The following is a 25071-nucleotide window of genomic DNA, read 5'->3' on the forward strand; positions in this document are numbered from 1 at the left end:
CCCCATGAGGGCGTGGCCGGCCTGAAGACCACCACAGGCCCCTCGCCCAGGCTGCCCCAGGCCCCAAGGGAACCCCCACCCTGATCCAGGACACCCTTCAGGGCAAACCAGCCAGCTCCCACCCATGCACCAGGACTCTATCTATACTAATAAAAGGGTAATATGCTAATTAGACTGGGAGACCTTCCAGGCGTTCTTCTGGACAAAGCCATGGTGATGGGGCCGAGGCAGAGGTGGTTAGAGGCCAAGAGAGGAGGGCAGTTGTGGGTGATCAGGCTGGTGGGGGGACAGACTCGTTGGGGGTAAGCAGACCAGCAGGGGGGCCAGTTGGGGGCAAGCAGGCCATCAGTGGGGGTCAGTTGGAGGTGATCAGGATAGCAGGGGGGCAGTTTGGAGTGAGAAGGCCAGCAGGGGGGCAGTTGGGGGCAAGCAGGCCAGTGGGGAGGGAAGGTGGGGGCAAGCAGGCCAGCAAGGGAGGCAGTTGGGGGTTATCAGGCTGGCGGGAGGGGGGGGTGGCATTTGGGGGCAAGCAGGCCGGCAGGCAGAGTGGTTAGGGGCAATCAGGCAGGTGAGCGGTTAGGAGCCAGCAGTCCCAGATTGCGAGAGGGATATCCGACTGCCGGTTTAGACCCGATCCCTGTAAACCAGCAGTAGGACATCCTTTGAAGGGTCCCAGATTGGAGAGGGTGCAAGCCGGGCTGAGGAACACCCCCCCCCTCCCCCGTGCACGAATTTCGTGCACTGGGCCACTAGTTAGGAGATAAAATGCTTTTTCCCAGAAGGTGTATTCAAAAATCAGTTTTAAGTGTCTAAGGAAAAAGAACTGAGATTCTAAGGAACTTCAAAAATTTTAAATCATTTTATTTTATACTAGAATGAGCTAAATATGTTCCTACTTTAATATTCCTACATTAAGAACTTATAACTCCATATTTATCTTTACTTGCTACTATATAACAAGTATTACTAGGTGTTGGATTTCAGAAGAAAAATTGACCCAATCATAGAGTTTTCATCTTTTCAGATGGGTGTTTTAATTCCTAATAAACATATACAGTTAGTTCTAAATTAGTTATCACAAGGGTCATTAGTTATCCTGGGTTACTATCTATTAACTATGTTATATTCTTACGAATTCAGACAGAAAAGACAAGTGCTAACTCTAACAACTGCATGGCAACACTGATGTATTTGTCTAAAGAAATAATAGCTCAATCCTTTGAATTAAATCAGATGTAATTGCTGGGTCAAATAGCAAGGTTGGGGAGGAGAAAGACTTTCTTACCTATCCCTACAAGTTTTAGCTATTCTTTTCTTATTTTATTGTTGCTTTTATTAAGTATTGGGTAGATATAAGAGCATTTCTGTTTGTATGTATCTATAATAATAAAAGCACAATATGCAAATCGACCCAAAGGCTGAACAGCAGAACAACTGTCCTTCCAGACTACCTTCCGGACAAAGCCGGGGCTGCGAGGGCCAAGGCAGCCAGGGCTGCGAAGGCCTACTCTTGCAGGACTCTAGTAACATATAAAGAACAGTATGACCACCATGCAGTTTAAAACATAAAAGACTACCATTTATTTTGAAGCCCTTCCATACATCCTCCCCAATTCTTTCTATCTACTCCTCACTGATAACTATTCTGAATTTTGCATTTATCTTTCCCTTGCTTCTCATTATGATGTGTGTGTGTATTTTGGAAGTATACCATCTATACATAAATGTACACAACTCATAAATGTACAGTTTTTTGTTTGTTTTTTAATTATATTTTTATTGATTTCAGAAAGGAAAGGAGAGGGAGAGAGAAATAGAAACATCAATGATGAGAGAGAATCATTGATTGGCTGCTTCCTACACGCCCCACACCAGGGACCAATCCCACAACCTGGGCATGTGTCTTGACTGGGAATCAAACCGTGACTTCCTGGTTCATAGGTTGATGTTCAACCACTGAGACACGCCGGCCAGGCATAAGTGAACAGTTTAATGGAAGTTCACAAACTCATAAAATGCATGTAATTAATAGTTAAATCAAGAAGTGGAGTATCAGTCCTCTAGAAATTTCTTTCATGCCTCCTCCCAGACATCCCAGGCAAGAAAACCACTACCCTTAATTTTAAACACCATCTGAATGATTATCTTTCCAAGTTTACATCCCCAAACATATTTTGTTTAGTTTATTAGATAAATGACAAATTTCCCAGTGTTTTTACTAACTGACATTCCTGCCAGCATTGTGAGTTATGGCTGCTACATATTCTGCCTAAACACATTTACAGTTTTTAACACTAAGTTTTTCCCACAGTCTGGTAAGTGGCAAAAGGTACCTCATAGTGGTTTTAATTTTTATTTATTACTAATGTGGTTTAGCATTTTTTCATGTTTATGGTCATTTGTGTGTTTCCTATTTTGGAAATCTTTCAACCAGATTTTACCTGCTGCAAATATTCAAATACTACAAGTGATACATTAATATGAGCCATTCCTATTATAGGAAACACTAGTAGTTTTATAGAAAAACATGAAATGCCACTCTCAGAATCATTTTTACCATGCAGAAAGCCTTATTACCTGCTCCTTAATGTCCTGCAACTGCTGCTGCAACTTCTGCACATCTGCGTTGACATTTGTATTATCTTTGTCCTTTTGTAACACTGGGATATTTCCACTTGCTATAATAGAGATAAAAAAAATCTAATGTTATGACTGTTTTGACACAATAATGATTTTTTATTTCTAAAATTATTACTGTTTTATTAAAAAACACAAGACTATGCCCTAACCGGTTTGGCTCCGTGGATAGAGCGTCAGCCTGCAAACTGAAGGGTCCCAGGTTCGATTCCGATCAAGGGCATGTACCTTGGTTGCAGGCACATCCCCAGTAGGGGGTGTGCAGGAGGCAGCTGATTGATGTTTCTCTCTCATCGATGTTTCTAACTCTCTATCCTTTCCCTTCCTCTCTGTAAAAAAGTCAATAAAATATATTTTTTTAAAAAAAGACTATTATTAGAATCCTCTTTAAATATTGTTTTTACATGTGGACAACAGATCAGTAGTAATATTCATGTTATACTCCCTCACTTATAATTTTCAAAAAGAAATAGGTTTACACATTAATTTCAGATTTTATTTAACACAGCTAACCCAGACTTTTGGGTTTTTCAAGGCTCTACTTGCTTCCTTTGACAAGTTCACAAGTACATTTTATACTTACTTTCCCTGTTCCTATACTGTATGAACCCAAGAAGACAAAACCCAAGAAGACAAGCAATTATTTTAGACAATTCTGGCAGCAAGCCACCTTTCCTTTATTCCCAACTCTACTTGTTGTTAGTGATCTGAGATGAGGAACTCCATGAAAAAAAGGCCATGATCAGTGGCCTACTAAATGGAGGGACATTTTTTATTTCACTTTTCCTGCTCTCTAGATTCTTGGTCTTTTATTCTAGTTAATCTATTCCTGGGATTATATTCTGCTCTACTGGTGATAAAGATAAAAGCCCTGGTACACTAATGTTTTCCTCATCTGTACACAGTCCAAAGAAATCAAAGACACCAGCCAGCTTATCGTAGTGCAAAGATGAAAAACATTTTTACATAGACATACTATTGAAAAGGTTAAAGGTAAATAATTTACTTTTCATCTTTCCACTTGTTCACTAGAATATTCTTCCGTTTATCTACAGTTACTCTGTCCAAATTATTATTATTCCATAAAATACTCAAATACTCTAGGTAAACCTGCTAGATATAGGAATACGGTTAATACTTTAGTACACTAAAAATAATAATTTGTAATACGATGATCCCCCAGGATACACTAAACTTCATCTTTAAAATAGACAGCAAATTTTCTTTAAGCAAGCATACAATAATAATCTTTATATTACAGATGAAGGTGTCTTAAAAGACTAATGTTTAAAGTTCTATAATCATAGCACAAGCTAGAAAATTTTCAGGTTTCTAGTAATGTAACAAGAGCAAAACCCTACCTGTTCCTCTGTAAATTTGAGTCATATACTTTATGTTTTACAAGACCACAGTGTTCTATACATGAGAAGATATGTTCAGGGAAGTCCCAACAAGATGGATAATGCATAAGAAATCCACTTACAGATATCATCAGTGGTATCTTCTGAACTTTTACCTCCACAACACATAATAAAAGGCAGTCTTCGCTCAACCACTGCCCGACACTGCACACACTTTTTCATCAGGTTAGCACAGTCTGGAAAATAATGAATAAGAAGAGGGTTGCCTTTCTCTGCTCATTCTTACAATTTTAACACTGAGATAAAACACATCCTGCAGGCCAAACCCAACCAGTAGACTATTTTTGTAAATAAAGTTTTAATGGAAAATAGTCCAACCCTTTCATCAACATAGTCTATGGCTGCTTTGGCACTAAAATGGCAGAGTTGGGTAGTTGAAAACAGAAACTACACAGCCCACAAATCAAAAATATTTATCATTTAACCTTTTGCAGAAAAAAATTTGCTAACTTCTGCACTATGAAAACTTAAATAGCTTGAGCTCTTGTAACTTAAAACAGAATTATCTTTCTACATGCACTCTGACCACTGATCATAGGCATTATACCAGTCTTTGGTAAACAGAAACAATTACTTGTAGCAGAATGCTATAGTAGGAAACCTTAATCCAGTGGTTCTCAACCTTGGCTGAACATTAGAATCACCAGGGAATCTTTTGAAAATCCTGATTTCTGGGCCTCATCCTCCAGAAATTCTGTTTCTTTGTTACTAATGTTGTGGCCCCACCCCATAACAAAGAAACAGAATTTCCGGAGGATGAGGCCCAGAAATCAGGATTTTCAAAAGATTCCCAGGTGATTCTAACGTGCAGCCAAGGTTGAGAACCACTGCCTTAATCCTTTCTTTAGTTGAACTGCCTATCAGAATGAAAAAGCAAATCTAGGTTACTGAGATTTATCTACCATGCAATTTGTATATTATGTTAGAAATACTAAAAATCAATACCTACTGAGTGAACTATTTTATAATAGGAGTTACCATGCTTTTACCTTGGGCCCATTTAAATAAGGTATCATTTATTAAATGTGTTTAAAATCCTTCACTGAAAAATGTAAAAAGCAAAGGGGAAATAATAGTAACACTGAAAAAGTATGAACTTGAAAAGAATAAAGGGGATATATAAAGTCAAAGTTTAAAACATCTCTTAAACTTTAATATTATCCTCATGAAGAAAAGATTTTTATAAGTTCTCTTGACATGGAGGTTAAATTAAGAATGGCTAAGAAGGCCAGAAATTATAACCCCAAATATTGCTGTGGGTGGCTCAGTATTGGGTAAATTATGCAAGAAAAGCAATATTAAGGTGAAGACAAATGAAGATGTGCTAATTTTATATGTGAGAAAGGACTAGACCAGCGGTTCTCAACCTGTGGGTTGTCAACCTGTGGGTCGAGACCCCTTTGGGGGTCGAACAACCCTTTCACAGGGGTCGCCTAAGACCATCAGAAAACACATATATAATTACATAGTTTTTGTGATTAATCACTATGCTTTAATTATGTTCAATTTGTAACAATGAAAATACATCCTGCATATCAGATATTTACATTACGATTCATAACAGTAGCAACACTACAGTTATGAAGTAGCAACGAAAATAATTTTATGGTTGGGGGTCACCACAACATGAGGAACTGTATTAAAGGGTCGTGGCATTAGGAAGGTTGAGAACCACTGGACTAGACAAAATGTTTCAACATTCATTTTTAGAAATAAGTTTCTATTGTGTGTGAGAAGCGATCATTTTGTGCTAAAACAAATAAAAATCAAAATTTGACGTAGTGGAACCCAGCATATTTAGTATTCTTTAAGGCTCAGGAGCAAGGAGGAAAATAGGTGGCATTCTGGTTGAAAGAAAGAAATAGAAGGTACTAGAGGCCCACCAACTTTGCTGTTCATAAGTTATCAAAAAATGTGTTTCATTTTCTATTTTTATAGGCTGAGGAAGTTTGTATAGGCTGTAGAGAGCACCTGGGAAGGCACATGGGCATTTCTTTAATTATTGTCAGCTGAAGCCAAAGCCACGTCCTGGAAATACGTTTTGCCAAAAGGCAGGAGTGTTGTCAGCTTGACCTTCAGCCCAGGTGCCAGGGGGTGGGTTTTGTTATTTAAATCCAGCCAAGCACCAGGAATGAAAACAACTCGGGCCCACCCAAGAATGCAAATAATCTCCTTTGTCTTGACTTTTAGTAAAACTTCCTGTTTTTTGCTGTATAAAATAAACAGGCTGTATCAGCTCTGGGTCACTGTTTCTGTCCCTGTCCCGATCAGAGGACAGCTGTCCCACCTGGCCCCAGCTTTTTTCTTCCATCTCTGTGTCTGTCTCATTCTCTCATTTTCTCAATCCCCAGCCGCCCCTGCTCAGGAACCAGACTGCTCTCTAGTCATGCTGGACACGGAGTAGAGAGACATATTTACAATAGGCTACTTACTCTCACAAGCACACATGTGTCCACATGGTTGAAAAAGAACAGCTGCTTTCTTGTCTGAGCATACCACACATTCTTCAATCTACAAAAAAGAGGTTACACAGCAGAAGGGTGAACATCTACAGATAAAACTCTAAGTTTCTTTTGTATACAAATGTATTTCCTCTGTAAGGAAACACTCTGGGCATGAGAAATTTAATACATACTTCTCTGTCCTCTACTTTCTTGGTTACTCATTTTCCCTGCTTAGCAGGTTCTTGCTCCACTTTATTCTTCCTACCTGTCCTAAAGAATGATATAAAAAACTCTATTTCCTCTGAAGTTAGGAAGACCAGACTAGTCTTCAATTTTCTTTTCTTTTTTTTTCAAAAACTACTTTTGGGAGAAAAAATAAAAGAACAAATGACTAATATCAAAATAGATTTCCAATACTAATAAAAATTTAACCAGACTGCTAAAACCCAAGGGGATTTTTCTGTTTACCCACATCTGAGAAATGCTACCTAACACACCCAAGACGGTCAATTCTCCAACACTGGCTAGAGCCAAAAGTTTTGTGCTATTCTTTCTCTCTGATTTCTAAAGTCTCCCACAATCTATCCATAATTTCTCTCAATTTTACCTCCTCTTCATCAGTTAATCTGAGTTTTGAGTGTATAACTATTTCTTAACTTTGGCTTCTTTTATCCCCCACTCACCTATTCTTCTCCCTTATGACACACATTTAATTTATCCACATCTTTTTTATTTAATATTACAACTCACCTATAACTTCATCTAAACAACCAAACAATGCATGCATGCTCACTCTCCCTGGACTTTCCAACTTACATCCTATATGTGCAGAGAATTTATACAGTTGTAGTAACAGGGGAAAGCAGTAAGACATTGTATTTATATTCCTGGATTCAAATTCCAGAGCCAGTACTAACAAATTGCCTAACATTGTTGAGCTGCTGCCTTTTACAAATCTGAATGCTAAAGAACAATCCTTCACAGGGTAGTAAAGAGTAAATTAGAAGATAGGGAGAGGAGTCAGGTGACCCTTATTCAAGTATACCCTGAGACTGTGAGGACATAACTGAACTATGATATAGCAATAGGGAAGAGTAGAAAGAGTTTTGAGAACATTTAAGAAGACTTGGTAACTAATAAAAAGTGAGGTATGAATGGTGTAGAAGTCTAGCACATATGCTAAGTTTCTGACTTAACTACTGATTCCAAACAGTTGAAAGAAGCAAATTTCAGTCTTCTACAGCTCATAGTACTAAGACTAGGGCAGTGATGGTGAACCTTTTGAGCTCGGTGTGTCAGCATTTTGAAAAACCCTAACTTAACTCTGGTGCCGTGTCACATATACAAGTTTTTTGATATTTGCAACCATAGTAAAACAAAGACATATTTTTGATATTTATTTTATATATTTAAATGCCATTTAACAAAGAAAAATCAACCAAAAAAATGAGTTTGCGTGTCATAGGTTCGCCATCACTGGACTAGGGTGTTCTTTCGATCTCTAGGATTATACATCCAGGCTTCAGTCCAATTCAAGGTCTGATTACAGTGAAAGGAATGGTTGGTTCCCTTCATTATAGTCATATAACCCACAACTGATTAAAAACACTTAGCAGTACACCTCCAGAATTGTGGGGTGCGGAGCAAAAATAGGAAAACCTGGACATAGGTGGCTAAGGGGCCCATAGCCTGAGGTAAGTATACCAATTTTAATAACTCCCAAAAGAGGTTTTCCTCCCCCATGAAAGGAGACTGGCTAGGGCTGGACCTTGGCTAAGTCTCAAAGATGTCAGTCAGCCATCTATTTGGCTGGCTAGTAAACTAAACAGAAAAGCAGGAACAATCTGGGTGAAAGAGGAAATAAAAATTCCAAATGTTAGCAACTGGGGACATAGACAAAAGTGTTAAGGGCAATGATGACAGGGAGGTGAAACTCTAATCTAACCTTGGTATATAAGGAGTATTTTTTCCTATAATATTTTAAGAACTACTGTGCTAAGTACTGATGAGAGATTAAAATGTAACAATGAACAAAAAGAGTAAGTTAAATGTTATGAGAAACATGTTTAGTTCAATGTCTAATATAGAATCTGTGCCGAATTCATGAGAATTCTCTTCACCTCAAGAAACCAAGATGGCAGCATAGGTAAACACCGGAGATTGCTGCCTCCCACAACCACTTCAAAAATACAACTAAAAGACAAAACGGACATCATCCAGAACCAGAGGAAGGCTGGCTGAGTGGAAATTCTACAACTAGAAGGAAAGAGAAAAGCACACTGAGACTCAGAGGAGGTGCGGAAGTAAAGTGCAGAGGTATGGAGGCGCACGTGGAAAGGGCTGGCAGCTGGCAGCTGAGGACGCGGCGCACGTGGAAAGGGCTGGAGGATGCGGCGCACGTGGAAAGGGCTAGCAGCTGAGGATGCAGTTGTCTTTTTCAATCGGGAGGGAGTCTCAAGCTCCTGACTGCTCTGAACTCCAGTTCCAGGTGAGTCTCTGGGGACCCAGACTCATATGGAGAGAAACTGGACTATCTGGCACCGGGACAGGAATGTAAGGGCGGCTTTCTCGCAGAGGTGCTTGCAGCAATTACTGGGACACTGAGAAGCAGGGCCTCTTAGGGTAGGCCTGAGGAGCAGCCATAGCTGCTTGCTCCGCCCTGTTGATCCCCAGAGACCCCGCCCCACCCAAGCTGTGCACAGAGGCTTTTGCATATGAAAGGTCTGGCCCTTTGCAATCTGAAAATTACCTAACAAACTGCAGCTGGGTCTGAGAAACCCAGAACTTCCAAAAGAAGGCCCAAGGCCCCACAGCAGCTTGAAATGCTTCACAGCTGGGCTCCTGCTGGGTAGCCTCAGGAAGAGGCTAAATTAGCACCTCCTTAGAGATCCAAGAGCCAGTGTACCCAGTGGTCAGAGTGGGACCATCCAGATTACAACTCCTCAGATCCATAAGGGACACACTCAGGGGGCAGACTCAGTGAGCACTAAAGCCCCACTGAAGCAAGTCTTGCCCCAGAAGGGTGTCTCCAGCACAGAAGTTCTCCCACTGCAGACACAGCTGATTCTCACAGCCAGTTGGCCTGGAGGTCAATTCCTCCCAGTGATACCTACAACAGTCAAGGCTTAACTACAACAAGACTGAGCACAAAGCCCACAAGGGGGTGCACCAAGAGTGTCTACCTCAGGTAATTGGGGAGGCTGAGCCACAAGGCCCTATAGGACACCTAGCACAGAAAGCCACTCTATCAACACAGGGAAGCATAAAAAATGCGGAGACAAAGAAACAGGACACAAATGACAGAAATGGAGAGAAGCAAACTACTGGATATAGAGTTCAAAACCACACTTTTAAGGTTTTTCAAGAATTCTCTAGAAACTGCCGATAAACTTAGTGAGACCCTCAAGAAATCTAGTGAGACCCTCGAGGTTATAAAAAAGGACCAACTAGAAATTAAGCATACACTGACTGAAATAAAGAATATTAGAATCTGGCCCATTTTACCTTTCTCTCAATAATTCTATCTCCTCTCTATTCCCACCACCCCAAAAAAAAAAAAAAAAAAAAAAGAATATTATACAGAGTTCCAACAGCAGACTAGAAGATCACAAGAATCAAGTCAGGCCGAAACCGGTTTGGCTCAGTGGATAGAGCGTCAGCCTGCAGACTGAAAGGTCCCAGGTTCGATTCCGGTCAAGGGCATGTACCTTGGTTGCGGGCACTTCCCCAGTAGGAGATGTGCAGGAGGCAGCTGATCGATGTTTCTCTCTCATCGATGTTTCTAACTCTCTATCTCTTTCCCTTCCTCTCTGTAAAAAATCAATAAATTATAAAAAAAAAAAAAAAGAATCAAGTCAAAGATTTGAAATACGAAGAAGCAAAAAACACCCAACCAGAAAAGAAAACTGAAAAAAGAATCCAAAAATGTGAAGATAGTGTAAGGAGCCTCTGGGACAACTTCAAACGTACCAACATCTGAATTATGGGGGTGCCAGAAGAAGAGAGCAAGATATTGAAAACCTCTTTGAAGAAATAATGACAGAAAACTTCCCCTACCTAGTGAAAGAAATAGACTTTCAAGTCCAGGAAGTGCAGAGAACCCCAAACAAAAGGAATCCAAAGAGGACCACACCAAGACACATCATCATTAAAATGCCAAGAGCAAAAGACAAAGAGAGAATCTTAAAAGCAGCAAGAGAAAAACAGTCAGTTACCTACAAGGGAGTACCCATGTGACTGTCAGCTGATTTCTCAACAGAAACTTTGCAGGCCAGAAGGGAGTGGCAAGAAATATTCAAAGTGATGAATACCAAGAACCTACAACCAAGATTACTTTACGCAGCAAAGCTATCATTCAGAATTGAAGGTCAGATAAAGAGCTTCACAGATAAGAAAAAGCTAAAGGAGTTCATCAACACCAAACCAGTATTATATGAAATGCTGAAAGGTATCCTTTAAGAAGAGGAAGAAGAAGAAAAGGTAAAGATACAAATAATGAACAACAAATACACATCTATCAACAAGTGAATCTAAAAATCAAGTGAATAAATAATCTGACAAACAGAATAAGCTGGTGAATATAATAAAATCAGGGGCATAGAAAGGGAGTGGACTGACTATCTCAGGGGGGAAAGGAGTGTGGGGGGTGCAGGAAGAGACTGGACAAAAATCGTACACCTATGGATGAGGACAGTGGCGGGGGCGGGAACCGGGTGGAGGGGAGCTATGGGGGGAAAAAAGAGGAACTGTGATAATCTGAACAATAAAGAATTAATTAAAAAAAAAAGAATTCTCTTCACCTCTCTCTATATATAATGATGTGCAGTTTTTTATCAATGGTTCCTAATGCAACTTTCTATGTATCTGAATTGTTTATAAAGACTTTAAAATAATCTAGCAAATTTATTTACCCAATCCCCTGTTATTGGAAAAAAAAAAAAACACTTTATAACCATAACTTTTTTCCTCTTCTGGAATTTTTCCTCAGGTTATATACCCAGGAATGAAATTAGTACATTAACCCTTTGAGTGCCAACCAATATCTTAGGAACTATGCTAAAATTGCCAAGGCATTTTTGCTGATTTTACAGCAGTTAAGGAAAAAAATTATGAATCGAAAGTAAATGAAGTTACATATTCAATTTTAGAACTACAAACATTCGGCATCATAAGTAATCTGCACTTAGGTGCCATCTGTCAATAAAGAGTGAACTACTAGCATCTAATAGTGACACTGCAGGAGGAGCGCAATAGCGCTCCCGGCACTTTTGGTGAAAAACAGGAGGAGCACGATCGTGCTCCCCGGCACTCTAGGGCAGTGATGGCAAACCTATGACACGCATGTCAGAGGTGACACGCGAACTCATTTTTTTGGTTGATTTTTCTTTGTTAAATGTCATTTAAATATATAAAATAGGAACCAAGATGGCGGCATAGGTTAACGCCGGAGTTTGCTGCTTTGAACAACTACTTCAAAAGTGAAACCAAAAAACGGAAGGGACATCACCCAGAACCACAGGAACGCTGGCTGAGTGGAAGTCCTACAACTAGGAGGAAAGAGAAACGCATACGGACACTCAGAGGAGGCGCAGTGCTGAAGTCAAATTCTGAGGTGCAGAGTGCGCGGAGTGGGCTGGCGGCGGAGGGCGCGGTTGTTGCTTTCAATCGGGAGGGAGTTGCAGACTCTGAGCACCAGATCCGGGCGAGTCTTTAGGGACCCAGACTCAAACGGGAGAAGCGGGACTGTCTGGCTTCGGTCAGAGTGAGTGCAGCTTTCTCTCCGAGCTTTGCAGCGGGTGCTGGGACTCAGAGAGGCAAAGCCCCTTGGGACAGGACTGAGAGCCGCCATAACTGCTCTCTCCGGCCCACCCTGTTGATCCTGTGCGACCCGCCCCACCCAAGCCCTGCACAGAGGCATTTGCTGGATAGCCTCAGGCAAAGGCTAGATTAGCACCTCCCTAGAGGACAGAAGTTCTCTCACTGCTGACACAGCTGATTCTCATAGCCACTTGGCCTGGAGGTCAAACCCTCCCTGGAATTAGCTACAACAATCAAGATTTATCTATAAGACTGCGAACAAAGACCACTAGGGGGTGCACCAAGGAAGCATAACAAAATGCGGAGACAAAGAAATAGGACAAAATTGTCAATGGAAGAAATAGAGTTCAGAACCACACTTTTAAGGTCTCTCAAGAACTGTTTAGAAGCTGCCGATAAACTTAATGAGATCTACACGAAAACTAATAAGACCCTCGATCTTATATTGGGGAACCAACTAGAAATTAAGCACACACAGACTGAAATAACGAATATTATACAGACGCCCGACAGCAGACCAGAGGAGCGCAAGAATCAAGTCAATGATTTGAAATGCGAGGAAGCAAAAAACATCCAACCGGAAAAGCAAAATGAAAAAAGAATCCAAAAATGCGAGGATAGTGTAAGGAGCCTCTGGGACAGCTTCAAGCGTACCAACATCAGAATTATAGGGGTGCCAGAAGATGAGAGAGAGCAAGATATTGAAAACCTATTTGAAGAAATAATGACAGAAAACTTCCCCCACCTGGTGAAAGAAATGGACTTACAGGTCCAAGAAGCGCGGAGAACCCCAAACAAAAGGAATCCAAAGAGGACCACACCAAGACACATCATCATTAAAATGCCAAGAGCAAAAGATAAAGAGAGAATCTTAAAAACAGCAAGAGAAAGAAACTCAGTTACCTACAAGGGAGTACCCATGTGACTGTCAGCTGATTTCTCAACAGAAACTTTGCAGGCCAGAAGGGAGTGGCAAGAAATATTCAAAGTGATGAATACCAAGAACCTACAACCAAGATTACTTTATCCAGCAAAGCTATCATTCAGAATTGAAGGTCAGATAAAGAGCTTCACAGATAAGGAAAAGCTAAAGGAGTTCATCACCACCAAACCAGGATTATATGAAATGCTGAAAGGTATCCTTTAAGAAGAGGAAGAGGAAGAAAAAGGTAAAGATACAAATTATGAACAACAAATATGCATCTATCAACAAGTGAATCTAAGAATCAAGTGAATAAATAATCTGATGAACAGAATAAACTGTTGATTATAATAGAATCAGGGACATAGAAAGGGAATGGACTGACTATTCTTGGGGGGGAAAGGGGTGTGGGAGATGTGGGAAGAGACTGGACAAAAATCGTGCACCTATGGATGAGGACAGTGGGTGGGGAGTGAGGGCGGAGGGTGGGGCGGGAACTGGGAGGAGGGGAGCTATGGGGGGGAAAAAAAGGAACAAATGTAATAATCTGAACAATAAAGATTTAATTAAAAAAAAATATATATATATAAAATAAATATCAAAAATATAAGTCTTTGTTTTACTATGGTTGCAAATATCAAAAAATTTCTATATGTGGCACGGCACCAGAGTTAAGTTAGGGTTTTTCAAAATGCTGACACGCCGAGCTCAAAAGGTTCGCCATCACTGCTCTAGGGGTTAAAGTATGTTTATTATGAAGATTTGTGTATGTACAGTGTGAGGATGGTCTCTCAAAAATGTGAAGCATTTATGCAGCCTCCAGCAGTTAAAAGAGTAACCAGCCTGGCCAGTGTGGCTCAATAGTTGAGCGTTGACCTATGAACCAGGAGGTCATGGTTCAATTCCCAGTCAGGGCACATGCCCAGTTACGGGCTCAATCCCCAGTAGGGGGTATGGAGGAGGCAGCTGATTAATGATTATCTCTCATCACTGATGCTTTTCTCAATCTCTCTCTCTCTCTCTCTCTCTTCCTCTCTGAAATAAATAAAATATATTTGAAAAAAAAGAGAGTGCCCATTTCCCACTCCCCTAGATAGTTTTTTAAAATTTATTTTCACTAATTTGATAAGAATAGTTAATAAAAATTCATAATTTTTTGTTAATCCTCACCCAAGGATTTTTTCCCCATTGATTTTTAGAGACAGTAGAAGAGAGGGAAAGACAGAGAGAAATATCAATGTGAGAGAAACACATCGATTGGTTGCTTCCTACACGCCCCGGCCAGGGAGGAGCCTGCAACTGAGGTACATGTCCTTGACGGGAATGAAATCTGGGAGCCTTTGGTCTGCAGGCCAACACTCGATCCAGAGCCAAACCCGCTAGGGCAATAATTCATAATTTTAAAATTTGTATTTCTTTAATTGCTAAAGAAACTAAGCTTATTTATTCTCCCTTCCTCCAATTACTAGTTTTATAATTTATCTTCATTGAAGATGTGTATATCTTTTAACCACTTGGGGTCACTATTTCTTTATCTTCAAAGGCTGCAACCAATCTGGCAAATCTATTTGGTGGGTATGTTAGTTTTTGTACTTTTCTACAAGTTTGAAAATTTCATAGTTTAAAAACAAACTGAAAGATTACTAATTCTTAGAATTCAGAACTGGCCTAAAAAAATGACAGCATATTCCTTCCACTTAACCTCCCTGTTCTATCAATCCTCCCTTGTAGACACTGTTTTTCATTTTGTCTGTGTATTTTAACACAGTGGAAAGAACTTAAGAATCAAGAGAACTGCATTATCATCCAACTGTTTGTGTACTTCCTGGAGCACCAGTTTTTCCACCTGTAAATACTACAGTTGGACTAGAAGACAATAAGGCTATTCCATATCTGAGACTCTGCTTAGGCTCTGAACTCACTATACTAGTACGTCTTAAAGCACCTACAACATCCTATATGGCAGAGCAACTCTTAACCTAAGTCACAGTTTGCCAAGAGATTATAAATTTTTAGCAGGAAATTATCATATACATCTATATCTTGACTACAAAACAAGTCAATAAAGGTTTGTTGGAATAGGCTTAATATAACATAAAGTCTCAAGCACAAAAGCAGAAGACACAGACCAATCTAAAAACAAAAGAATGGCTTGGGTGTTTATTCTTTCAGATTCTTTCCCAAACTGTTACTTTGTAAGCAGCTAACTAAGGTAAGTTATTAGTGCCAAGTAGAATAATCCACATTTATTTATTAACCAAAGTTGACAAATAATGCATATAAAATGCCAATACAGTGCCCAGCATACAATCAGTGTTATTAGTTCATCCTCCTCACCTTTACTAATAGGTAAAGCAGCTACACACACACTCAAGTATCGCCTATCCAAAAATAACTTCCTCATACTTTTTCCTATGCCAAAATCTTACCAAAGATATAGTCATTTGGATCATATCAACAACAACAACAAAATCCAGTCTTAGAAGGTTCCATATGAAAATGTGAGAAGCACTGGTAACACCTTTTAAGTTACTGCCTGCTAATTCATTAGGATAATTAGTGCCAGGTCCTTTCTAATTAATAATGAGTAGATTAGAAAGCATCAAGAGAAAAATGAAAATAAAAAATCAGAATGGAAAAAACTTCATAAATGAAACCAAAGAAAACCAACATGTTTGGTTTAAGCTCCTCACGTTGAGGAATCATTTGTAAGAAACTTAAATCTCACCTTACACACACACACACACACACACACACACACAAACTAAAAATGAAAATCCATTATTTCAGTAAACCAAAATGAGTAAGCCAGCACAGTGATGATAAAGCACTGAGTTTACCTGGGAAAAGAATGAAACCAGTAACCTAGAAAAGAATATCTCTTAAAAAGAAAAAGGAGTCTGACAAGATGAAAAGTTCAGAGTGGATACAGAATTTGGCCATCACTAATTGCAGGATGATCAAACTTTATTTGCCTCCTTGTAGGAAATGATACAAAACGAGTAGCATCATCTGTGACATTTTCTTGCAAAAAATGTTTAAGCAGATCCTAATCAAGCCATTAGACCTACCTTCCAGTTTACAGGAAATATAGAGGCTATAGAAAAACAAACTAATGCCATGATCAATAAATCAAACAAATCCAGAATATGTGACATTCTACAAAAAAAACTTATAGTCTTTACAAAGATAAATAAAAAACAGTTCATGTACTCAGAAAGGGGGCAATTTATAAGTAACTACAAAACAAAATGGAATAAATATATCTTTAGGTTATAGGTGCTCTGAAAGCAAAATAGATTATTTTTAATGACTATAATTTACATATAAAGAAGGAATCTCCTAAGTGGTCTCAATAAATATATAAATTATACATTCCTATATTTAGAACAGAAGAACAAAATTAAATAGACACAAGGCATCTTATAACTTTATTTATCATTAATTGTAGTTTCAAAGATCTCCATAAAATTATAAAATATCGTATTAAAAATATATTACCTTTGTCCTAGATTGAACTTGTTCTTTACAGATGAGGCATTTCTTGACTCGTGGAGAACATAAAGAACAGGTAGCAATATGTCCACATGGGCCAAAAAGAGTATCTCTCTTCATATCTGAGCACACCATACACTCTTCTAAGGTTTCAGAATCATTACTAATCATAGAAGGACTTCGAGAACCCACTTGACCACTAATAAAAGAAAATATTTCAAATCAAGAGTATCAGAATATTTATATTACAAATTCAATAGTTAAAATGGTTTTAAAAACATCTAGAGCATCATTAGTATATATAAAAATAGCTTTAGTTGTTAAAAAATTAAGCATCTGTATATGAAACACTGTATACTATATTTTTCTATTTTATATACATCTCTGCATCTTCACCTATTTGTAGTACTATTTGAAATACAAATTGAACAAGTTCTCACACATTGGAAAACAGTGAATCCAAATCTTCTAACACAGAAATAAAAAACACAAGTTAAAATTTCGCATAAACACAGTTTCACTCAGAACTTGTTTTGCTTATGTAGAACCAGCCGAGAAAGGTATAAGAATAAAAAGAAAATCCTAACTAGAGTCCATGTTAGTTATCCTAACTACAGTCAGGAAGAAATGAAGCGTCTATAAAGTCCACAACTGACAAGGGCACTTGGAAAATAAGTCACTGCAGCTGCTGTTCCGACATTTCTTTAATTGTATCCTTAGGGAGCAAAAATTCTATTACAGGAAGACAATGCAGCTATACATGTAAAGATACAAGACATAGAAATACATGTATATGAACAACTACAGTCTTCAGAAACTCATGAAATGCATCCGCACACCAGCGCATGCACACACACACACACACACACACACAAAGCAGTTTCATCTTAGAGCTCAGTCTTAAAGTTATTACTGCAGTAATTACAGTGCTTGTATCTATATGTTTTAGATTCATTCTGTCATCCTATAATAGAATTTTATGCCCCTTAAGGTTAGACTTAAAGAAATGTACATAACTCATTATATTAATTTCCCTATAACACTACTTTACGCATGGATTACAAAGAGATGTCTTTTCATCACTACACAAATTTTAAGAGAGGCAAGAGAGTACAGAGAGCACAAAGATCAAGGGACAACTCCTGAAATGTTCAATAACAAGAAAGAGGTATAAAGGGCAATTATAGTTGTACTAGGGGCCCGGTGCATGAAATTCGTGCACTGGGTGTGTGTGTGTGGGGGGGGGGGAGTGTCCCTCAGCCCAGCCTGCCCCCTCTCACATACTGGGAGCCCTCAGGCGTTGACCCCCATCACCCTCCAATCGCAGGATCGGCCCCTTGACCAGGCCTGACGCCTCTGACAGAGGCGTCAGGCCTGGGCAGGGGACCCTCATTTCCCCACATCACTGGTTCTGCCCCCAGCCCAGGCCTGATGCCTCGGCCAGAGGCGTAGACCCCCATCACCCTCCGATCGCCTGATCGGCCCCTTGCCCAGGCCTGACGCCTCCGCCAGAGGTGTCAGGCTTGGACAGGGGACCCCCATCTCCCCCCGATCACTGGCTCTGGCCCCTGCCCAGGCCTGAGGCCTCTGGCCCAGGAATCATGCCTGGGCAGAGGACCCCCATCTCCCTCTGATCGCTTGCTCCACCCCCCGCCCAAGCCTGACGCCTCTGACCCAGGCTTCAGGCCTGGGCAAGGGGACCACCATATCCCCCCAATCCCTGGCTCAGCCCCCCGCCCAGGCCTGATGCCTCGGCCAGAGGAGTTTACCCTCATCACCCTCCGATCACCAATCACCGGATCGGCCCCTTGACCAGGCCTGAGGCCTCCGGCAGAGGTGTCAGGCCTGGGCAGGGGACCCCCAGCTCCCCGTGGTTGCAGGCTCCGCCCCTGCCCAGGCCTAACACCTCTGGCCTAGGCGTCCGGCCCGGGCAGCGGGGACCCACAGCTGCAGCGGCCCCACGATCGTGGGCTTCCCTTTAGGCCCAGGCAAGGGACCCCTAGCTCCCGGGACTGCCAGCTTCGACCGTGTCCAGCTCCCATCGCTGGCTCCACCCCTACTTCCTGCTATCACTGGCCAGGACGGCAAAGGCGCCTGATTCTCCGATCATGGCTGGGGGGCAGGGCAAAGGCGGCCCCAGGGCCGCCTTTGCCCTGCCCCCCAGCTCTTAGCTCCCCCCTGGGTTTCCAATCACTGTCAGTGGCAGGGGGCTTCTTCCTGCTTTCCCTTTTGCCTCCCTGCATTGTGCCTACATATGCAAATTAACCGCCATCTTGTTGGCAATCTTAGTTGGCAGTTAATTTGCATATAGCCCTGATTAGCCAATGAAAAGGGTATCGTCATACACCAATTACCATTTTTCTCTTTTATTAGATAGGATAGCATCATTTGGATGAAAAACTAATGAGATGTACCTTTTGTATGACTATAATTTCAATAAGAAATTTAGTTGTTATCATAAATAATTAAAATCACCAACACAGTTTATTTTTAGAAAAGAAAGCAAGTGTGAAATGATCATTTTTAAAAAAACTCCATCAGGAAGTGGTTCATTCATTTGTTTAACTTTTCAATTCTTCAATGATACTTACTGAGTGCCTATCAGGCACTGTGCAGGGTGCTAGATTATTAGAGTTTGTATGAGATATATTCTGTTAGCAAGTAAACTGCCTTTCTTTACAAGAGTCTATTAAAATTTTAAATACACATAACATTAATCACAGCAATTTCACTAGTGAGAACTTTTCTTATAGACAAGTTTCTCTAACATACAGGAGTACTGGAAGATCCGACTGGCTTAGAAAAGTTTCTTAAATTTATTATTCATAAAGTATTATCCTATATAACAGCGGTTCTCAACCTGTTGGTCGCGACCCCTTTGGTGGTCGAATGACCCTTTCACAGGGGTTGCCTAAGACCATCCTGCATATCAGATATTTACATTACAATTCGTAACAGTAGCAACACTACAGTTATAAAGTAGCAACAAAAATAATTTTATAGTTGGGTCACAACATGAGGAACTATATTTAAAGGGCCAGAAGGTTGAGAGCCACTGCTATATAATAAAAGGCTAATTAATATGCAAATCAACTGAATGGCAGAACGACCAATCGCTATGACGCACACTGACCACCAGGGGGCAGACACTCAACCCTGGAGCTGCCCCCTGGTAGTCAGTGCACTCCCACAGGGGGAGCACCGCTCAGCCAGAAGCTGGGCTCATGGCTAGCAAGCACAGCGATGGTGGCGGGAGTCTCTCCCACCTCCACAGCAGCGCTAAGGATGTCCAACTGCCAGCTTAGGTCCGCTTCCGAGGGCTCCCAGACTGCGAGAGGGTGCAGGCGGGCTGAGGGATCCCCCCCACACACACCGAGTGCACGAATTTCGTGCACTGGGCCTCTAGTATTTAATAACGTAGAGAATACAACATAAGAGACATGATCTCTATAGGAAAATTTTTTAAGAAAGAGCCAACACAAAGAGGAATAGCATGATGTATTATAAAATTGTACACCCGAAACCTACATAATTTTCTTAACCAATGTTGCCCAATAAATTTAATTTAAAAAGAAAAAGGAAAAAAGGTAGAGGAAGAGCAAAGACAAAGGCATTTTCAAGTAGTCTGTTATGAAACTACATGATACCTCATGCATAAAATATCAAGTTTTATGATAAATATAATACAAACCTGACTTTTTCTTTATGACATTTTGCCAGTGCTTTGCAGAGACTTGGATCAGGACAGAGATCAAGTGGTGATTGACCCTTCTTATTTCGAATGCTAAGGTCAGCACCATTAGCAGCCAAGAAACAGGCAATAGATGCTGCACTCTTCTTCTCTGCCCCCTGGGTACCAAGTCCCATTATTAACTGAAATCAAATGAAAAAAGAGTCATTATTTTCTCTTTATCAATTCCTACCACCAATATAGGGTGGGAAAAAGTAGGTTTACAGTTGTGAATATGTGAAACACAGCTAATTCTTGCATTATTATTTATTATTATATTATTTCCCTTAAAAACTACTGTAAACCTACTTATACCCCACATATATGATGTGTATATAGAATATGTACATACATATTCATACATGTACACATGTATGTGTGTGTGTGTTATATAAAGATGCATGTCTGATAAGAATTTACAGGTCATATAAATATGGTGGATATTGATAAGTTGCAGCCCTAATATCCATTCCCCCTTCCCTTGTAGCCCCATTTTTCTCAGGCAGATAGTTTGAGGATTGGCATACTCTCCACTTTAGAGGTGGACCATGATGAATCAAACCAGTCAGATATCAACCTGTCTGTGTGATTAGTTCAGGGATGACATATAACCCAAGTCAGGTCAATTACGGCCAATAAAACTCAAGAACAGGACTTCTGATTGAGATGCTAAAGAAACAGTACTTTCTTTTCTTTTGGTTCTGGAGCTACTAGGAATCAACTTGAAACAATAAGGGGAGAGACAAGTAAGAAAAGAACCAGTACCTAGGAATTAAGCCAAGAAATGGAGAACAAAACAAATCAGGTTCTGTTATCTAACTATTGACTCAAACATCTTACCAGAAAACAGTCATAATAACTGTTAACATTTACAAAGTGTCTACAATGAACCAAGAATTATTTTAAGCACTTTCCATAAATTAATTTAATCTTCATAACCTTATAGAGATAGTTATTCCCTTTCCCTCATTTTAAAATGAGAAAAATGATGCACACAGGAGTCAGAGCAGCAATTCTCAAACACTTTGGTCACAGAACCCCTTTACATTCTTAAAAATGAATCTCAAATTCATATGGGAAGGCGAAGGACTCAGGATAGTCAAACAACTTTGGAAGAAAAAAGTTAGAGGTTTTATACTATCTTATTTCAACATTTATTATAAAACTACAGTAATCAGCCTGGCTGGCATGGCTCAGTGGTTGAGTATTGACCTATGAACCAGGAGGTCACAGGTTCGATTCCCAGTCACGGCATATGCCTGGGGTTGCAGGCTCGATCCCCAGTAGGGGGCATGCATGGCAGCCGATCCATGGTTCTCTCTCATCATGGGTGTTTCTATCTCTCTCCCTCTCCCTTCCTCTCTGAAATCAATAAAAATATATTTGAAAAAACAAAAACAACAGTAATCAAGACAGTGGGCTGGTATCACATAGCTAAAGACAATAGTTCTAAACATACATCAACAGAACATAATATCAGATTCAGAAAGACTTCACATACATGGTTAAAACTGATTTTGGATAAAGATACAACAGGTGATTCAGTACAAAATGACAGTCTTTTCAACAGTGCTGGACTAAATGAATAGCCACAAGCTGGGAGAAACCATGTGGATGTCACACACCTGATTAAAAAAACCTGCATTCAGATTATATAATAACTCTCAAAACTCAATAGTAAGAAAACAGCTCAACAAAATAATGAACAAATGGTATGAACAAACATTCATCAAACAGATGTGGGTGGCAAAAAAGCCAAAGAAAAGATGTTTGATATTAGTAGTCATTAGGAAGATGACTTTCAGTGGTACTAAATTAAAGATTATCTCTACTCACAGTGTTTTTGGATGGCTCCCAGGCAGCATCGACCTTGCCCACATCTTGCATATCCTGGAGCTGACGTAGCTGAGACAAGGTGTGGTGCCTCAGAGCTTCATGCAAAGGAGTATCCCCATCCTTATCCTGAATATCTAATTTGGCACCTGCACGGACCAAAAGCTAAAAGAGAAAGACATCTCATTTTGCTAAAGTATCCCCACCCACAAGAAATTACAACATATCTAAAGCAACAGTGAGAGAGCCCACCTGGAGGAGCTGCCACTAGTAATTCTTATGTATTTGCTTGCTACTACTCTATAACCCTGCGGCTCCTTACAAATAGTGATGATTCTGGGTATCGAATTAAAGAAAACAAAGAAATGAGAACCAATATATTGTTTAATTCATCTACTCTAAGATCGAAATAACTGGAGAAATTTTAGGACTTTTTTTCCTTTTAATTTCAGACATGTGAAGTGGGATATTTTAAGTACTTCTAATAGGACCAAATAATAATGTTCAAAATTATTCTATTATTTAAACACATAAGGAGAAGTTATTTTTTATTCCATTCTCTTTGATCAGTTTTCTCCAAATGTATGCTCATAGGGAAGTCCAAATATCATAGATAAATTAAGAATTTTTAGCAAGAGGAATTTTAACAATAAATGTGAAGTGTTTGCTAAACTACAACATAAAATGCAGAGTTGATATATTTCAATAGATATTTTAAGTAGTAAATATAACTTTAAGATTTTGCTTGTGGTGCTCTAACAATTTTTATAATCCTTTCTACAAATGCTATCAGAGTTTTCGAAAACCAGCATACATAGAAACCAATCTCAAACATATAGTCTTACCTATCTTGGCAAATGGTTTTTTTTATTTGTTTGTTTTTATTTGTTTATTTTTGTTAATTCTCACCCAAGGATATTTTTCCATTGATTTTGAGAGAATGTGTGGAAGTGAAAGGGAGAGACAGAGAGAAACATTGATGTGAGAGAGACACATCAATTGGCTGCCTCCCAAACACACCCCAACTAGGGCGCCAGGATCGAACCTGCAAGCAAGGCACATAATCGATCCTGGGACCCTTCAGTCTACAGGCTAAAGCTCTACCCACTGAACAAAACCGGCTAGGGCTTGGCAAATTGTTTTTACTTGTTTGTTTGTTTTTACTTTGTTTCAAAAAGATTATATACAATTTCGTTCCAGGGCAGTGTTTCTCAAATTTGAACGTGTATCAGAATTACCAGGCTTATTAAATCAGATTGCTGCCAGTTCCCACCCCTGGAAGTTCTGATTTGATTGGTATGAGGTGGGGCCCAAAAATTTGCTTTTCTACTAAGGTCACAGGTAGCAACGCTGATGCTACTGGTTCAGCCTCCACACTTTAAGAATCACTGCTCTACCAAAAATTTTTTTAAAAGATAATCTTTCAAATATTTTGTCTAGAATCACCAGGTTAATAAAATAAAAACCTTTTATTTGGAATCAATGCAGCAAACATCCAGCCAAAGTTTTAAATTATAATTCAGTCTCAATTATATAAATTAAGAGGGAATGTACTTTTTAAAAACTAATTTATAAGCTACTTTGAAATTCTTTGATTTAATATTCTGGGAATTCAAAAATCTGGAAAATTATAAAAACTTTAAATATCAGAGTTTTAAGATATTCCCTACTATAAATTAAACTGATATAAAATAGTCTAAAATCATAATTTTTACATATAACTCTGCCTTTTGAGAAATCTAACAATGTGTTACTTAAATTTCCAAAACATTCTAGAAATCTGTCTAGTTAAACTACAACTGCAAACTAAGATTCATGTTAGTAAGCACTTTACCCTAACAATCTGGGTGTGCTGTCGTTCAACAGCAAGATGGAGGGCCGTTTGTTGGTTCACATTCTGGATATCCAGGTTTGCATTACCCTGAAAAACAACAACAAAGTTTTTATAGTTAAAATTTGACAACACTGGGGACTAAAAACGAATGGAAAAATATCTTTGGGTGAGGATTAACAGAAAAAAAAAAGTAACATGCAAAACTGCCTCACATAATGTCTGGCATAATAAAAAATAGGAAATTAAGAAAAGGGCTACAGGTTCAAAAGATTAGACTTTATCATCCTGTTTGTACTAGAATCATTCATGCTCTCTGATTACAACTCTGATACCCAACTGTGCCCTTGCTTGAAGCATCAAGCAGAGCTAAAACTTCAGTAATGCTATGACTGTGAGGAATTTCCTTTTCAAGTTTCCTGAACTTTTCCATCATTTAGATTTTTCAAAGTAGTAAGTATGCACTGTATGGATGTACCATAATTTGTTTATCCGGCACCAGCTGGTGAACATTTGGCTTGCTTCCACTTTGAAACAATTATAAATAAAGCTGCTACAAATATTTGTGTAGAAATGTGTCCTTAGCTCTCTTGGGTACATACTCAGAAGTGGAATTGCTAGTTGTATAGTGAAATATGTTTAATCTTATAAGAAACTACCAAACTGTTTTTTAAAATGGCAGCTTTGAAAAAACACCAGCAATGTTCGTGTATTCTAACTGTGCCAACTCCTAATCAACACTTGGCTTTTCTGGACTTTTTAATTTTAAACATTGTAGTTGATAATTAGTAATATCTCAATATGATTATAATTTATTTCCCTAATGACCAATGGTAATTTAAGCAATGTCACAGGATATATGATCAATATACAAAAAATAACTGTATTTCTATACACTAACAATATACAAAATTGAAGTTTTAAAACAATATAATTTATGC

The 25071-nt window shown here is 39.4% G+C and overlaps 1 protein-coding gene across 1 annotated transcript in view; it reads right to left on the bottom strand.

The window, feature by feature from the left end:
• MIB1 (MIB E3 ubiquitin protein ligase 1) overlaps positions 1-25071 on the bottom strand; it is a 132765-nt gene that overhangs the window by 8897 nt on the left and 98797 nt on the right. The window contains exons 14-20 of the mRNA XM_059706485.1: positions 24134-24220; positions 22303-22464; positions 20428-20609; positions 16743-16935; positions 6491-6569; positions 4121-4234; positions 2578-2678 (exon numbers count right to left, since the gene is read on the bottom strand). Of these exons, the coding sequence (XP_059562468.1) occupies positions 2578-2678; positions 4121-4234; positions 6491-6569; positions 16743-16935; positions 20428-20609; positions 22303-22464; positions 24134-24220 (918 nt within the window). The remainder of the gene's footprint in view (positions 1-2577; positions 2679-4120; positions 4235-6490; positions 6570-16742; positions 16936-20427; positions 20610-22302; positions 22465-24133; positions 24221-25071) is intronic.

The sequence above is a fragment of the Myotis daubentonii genome, chromosome 8 (assembly GCF_963259705.1).
Source record: "Myotis daubentonii chromosome 8, mMyoDau2.1, whole genome shotgun sequence".
NCBI classification, from domain to species: domain Eukaryota; kingdom Metazoa; phylum Chordata; class Mammalia; order Chiroptera; family Vespertilionidae; genus Myotis; species Myotis daubentonii.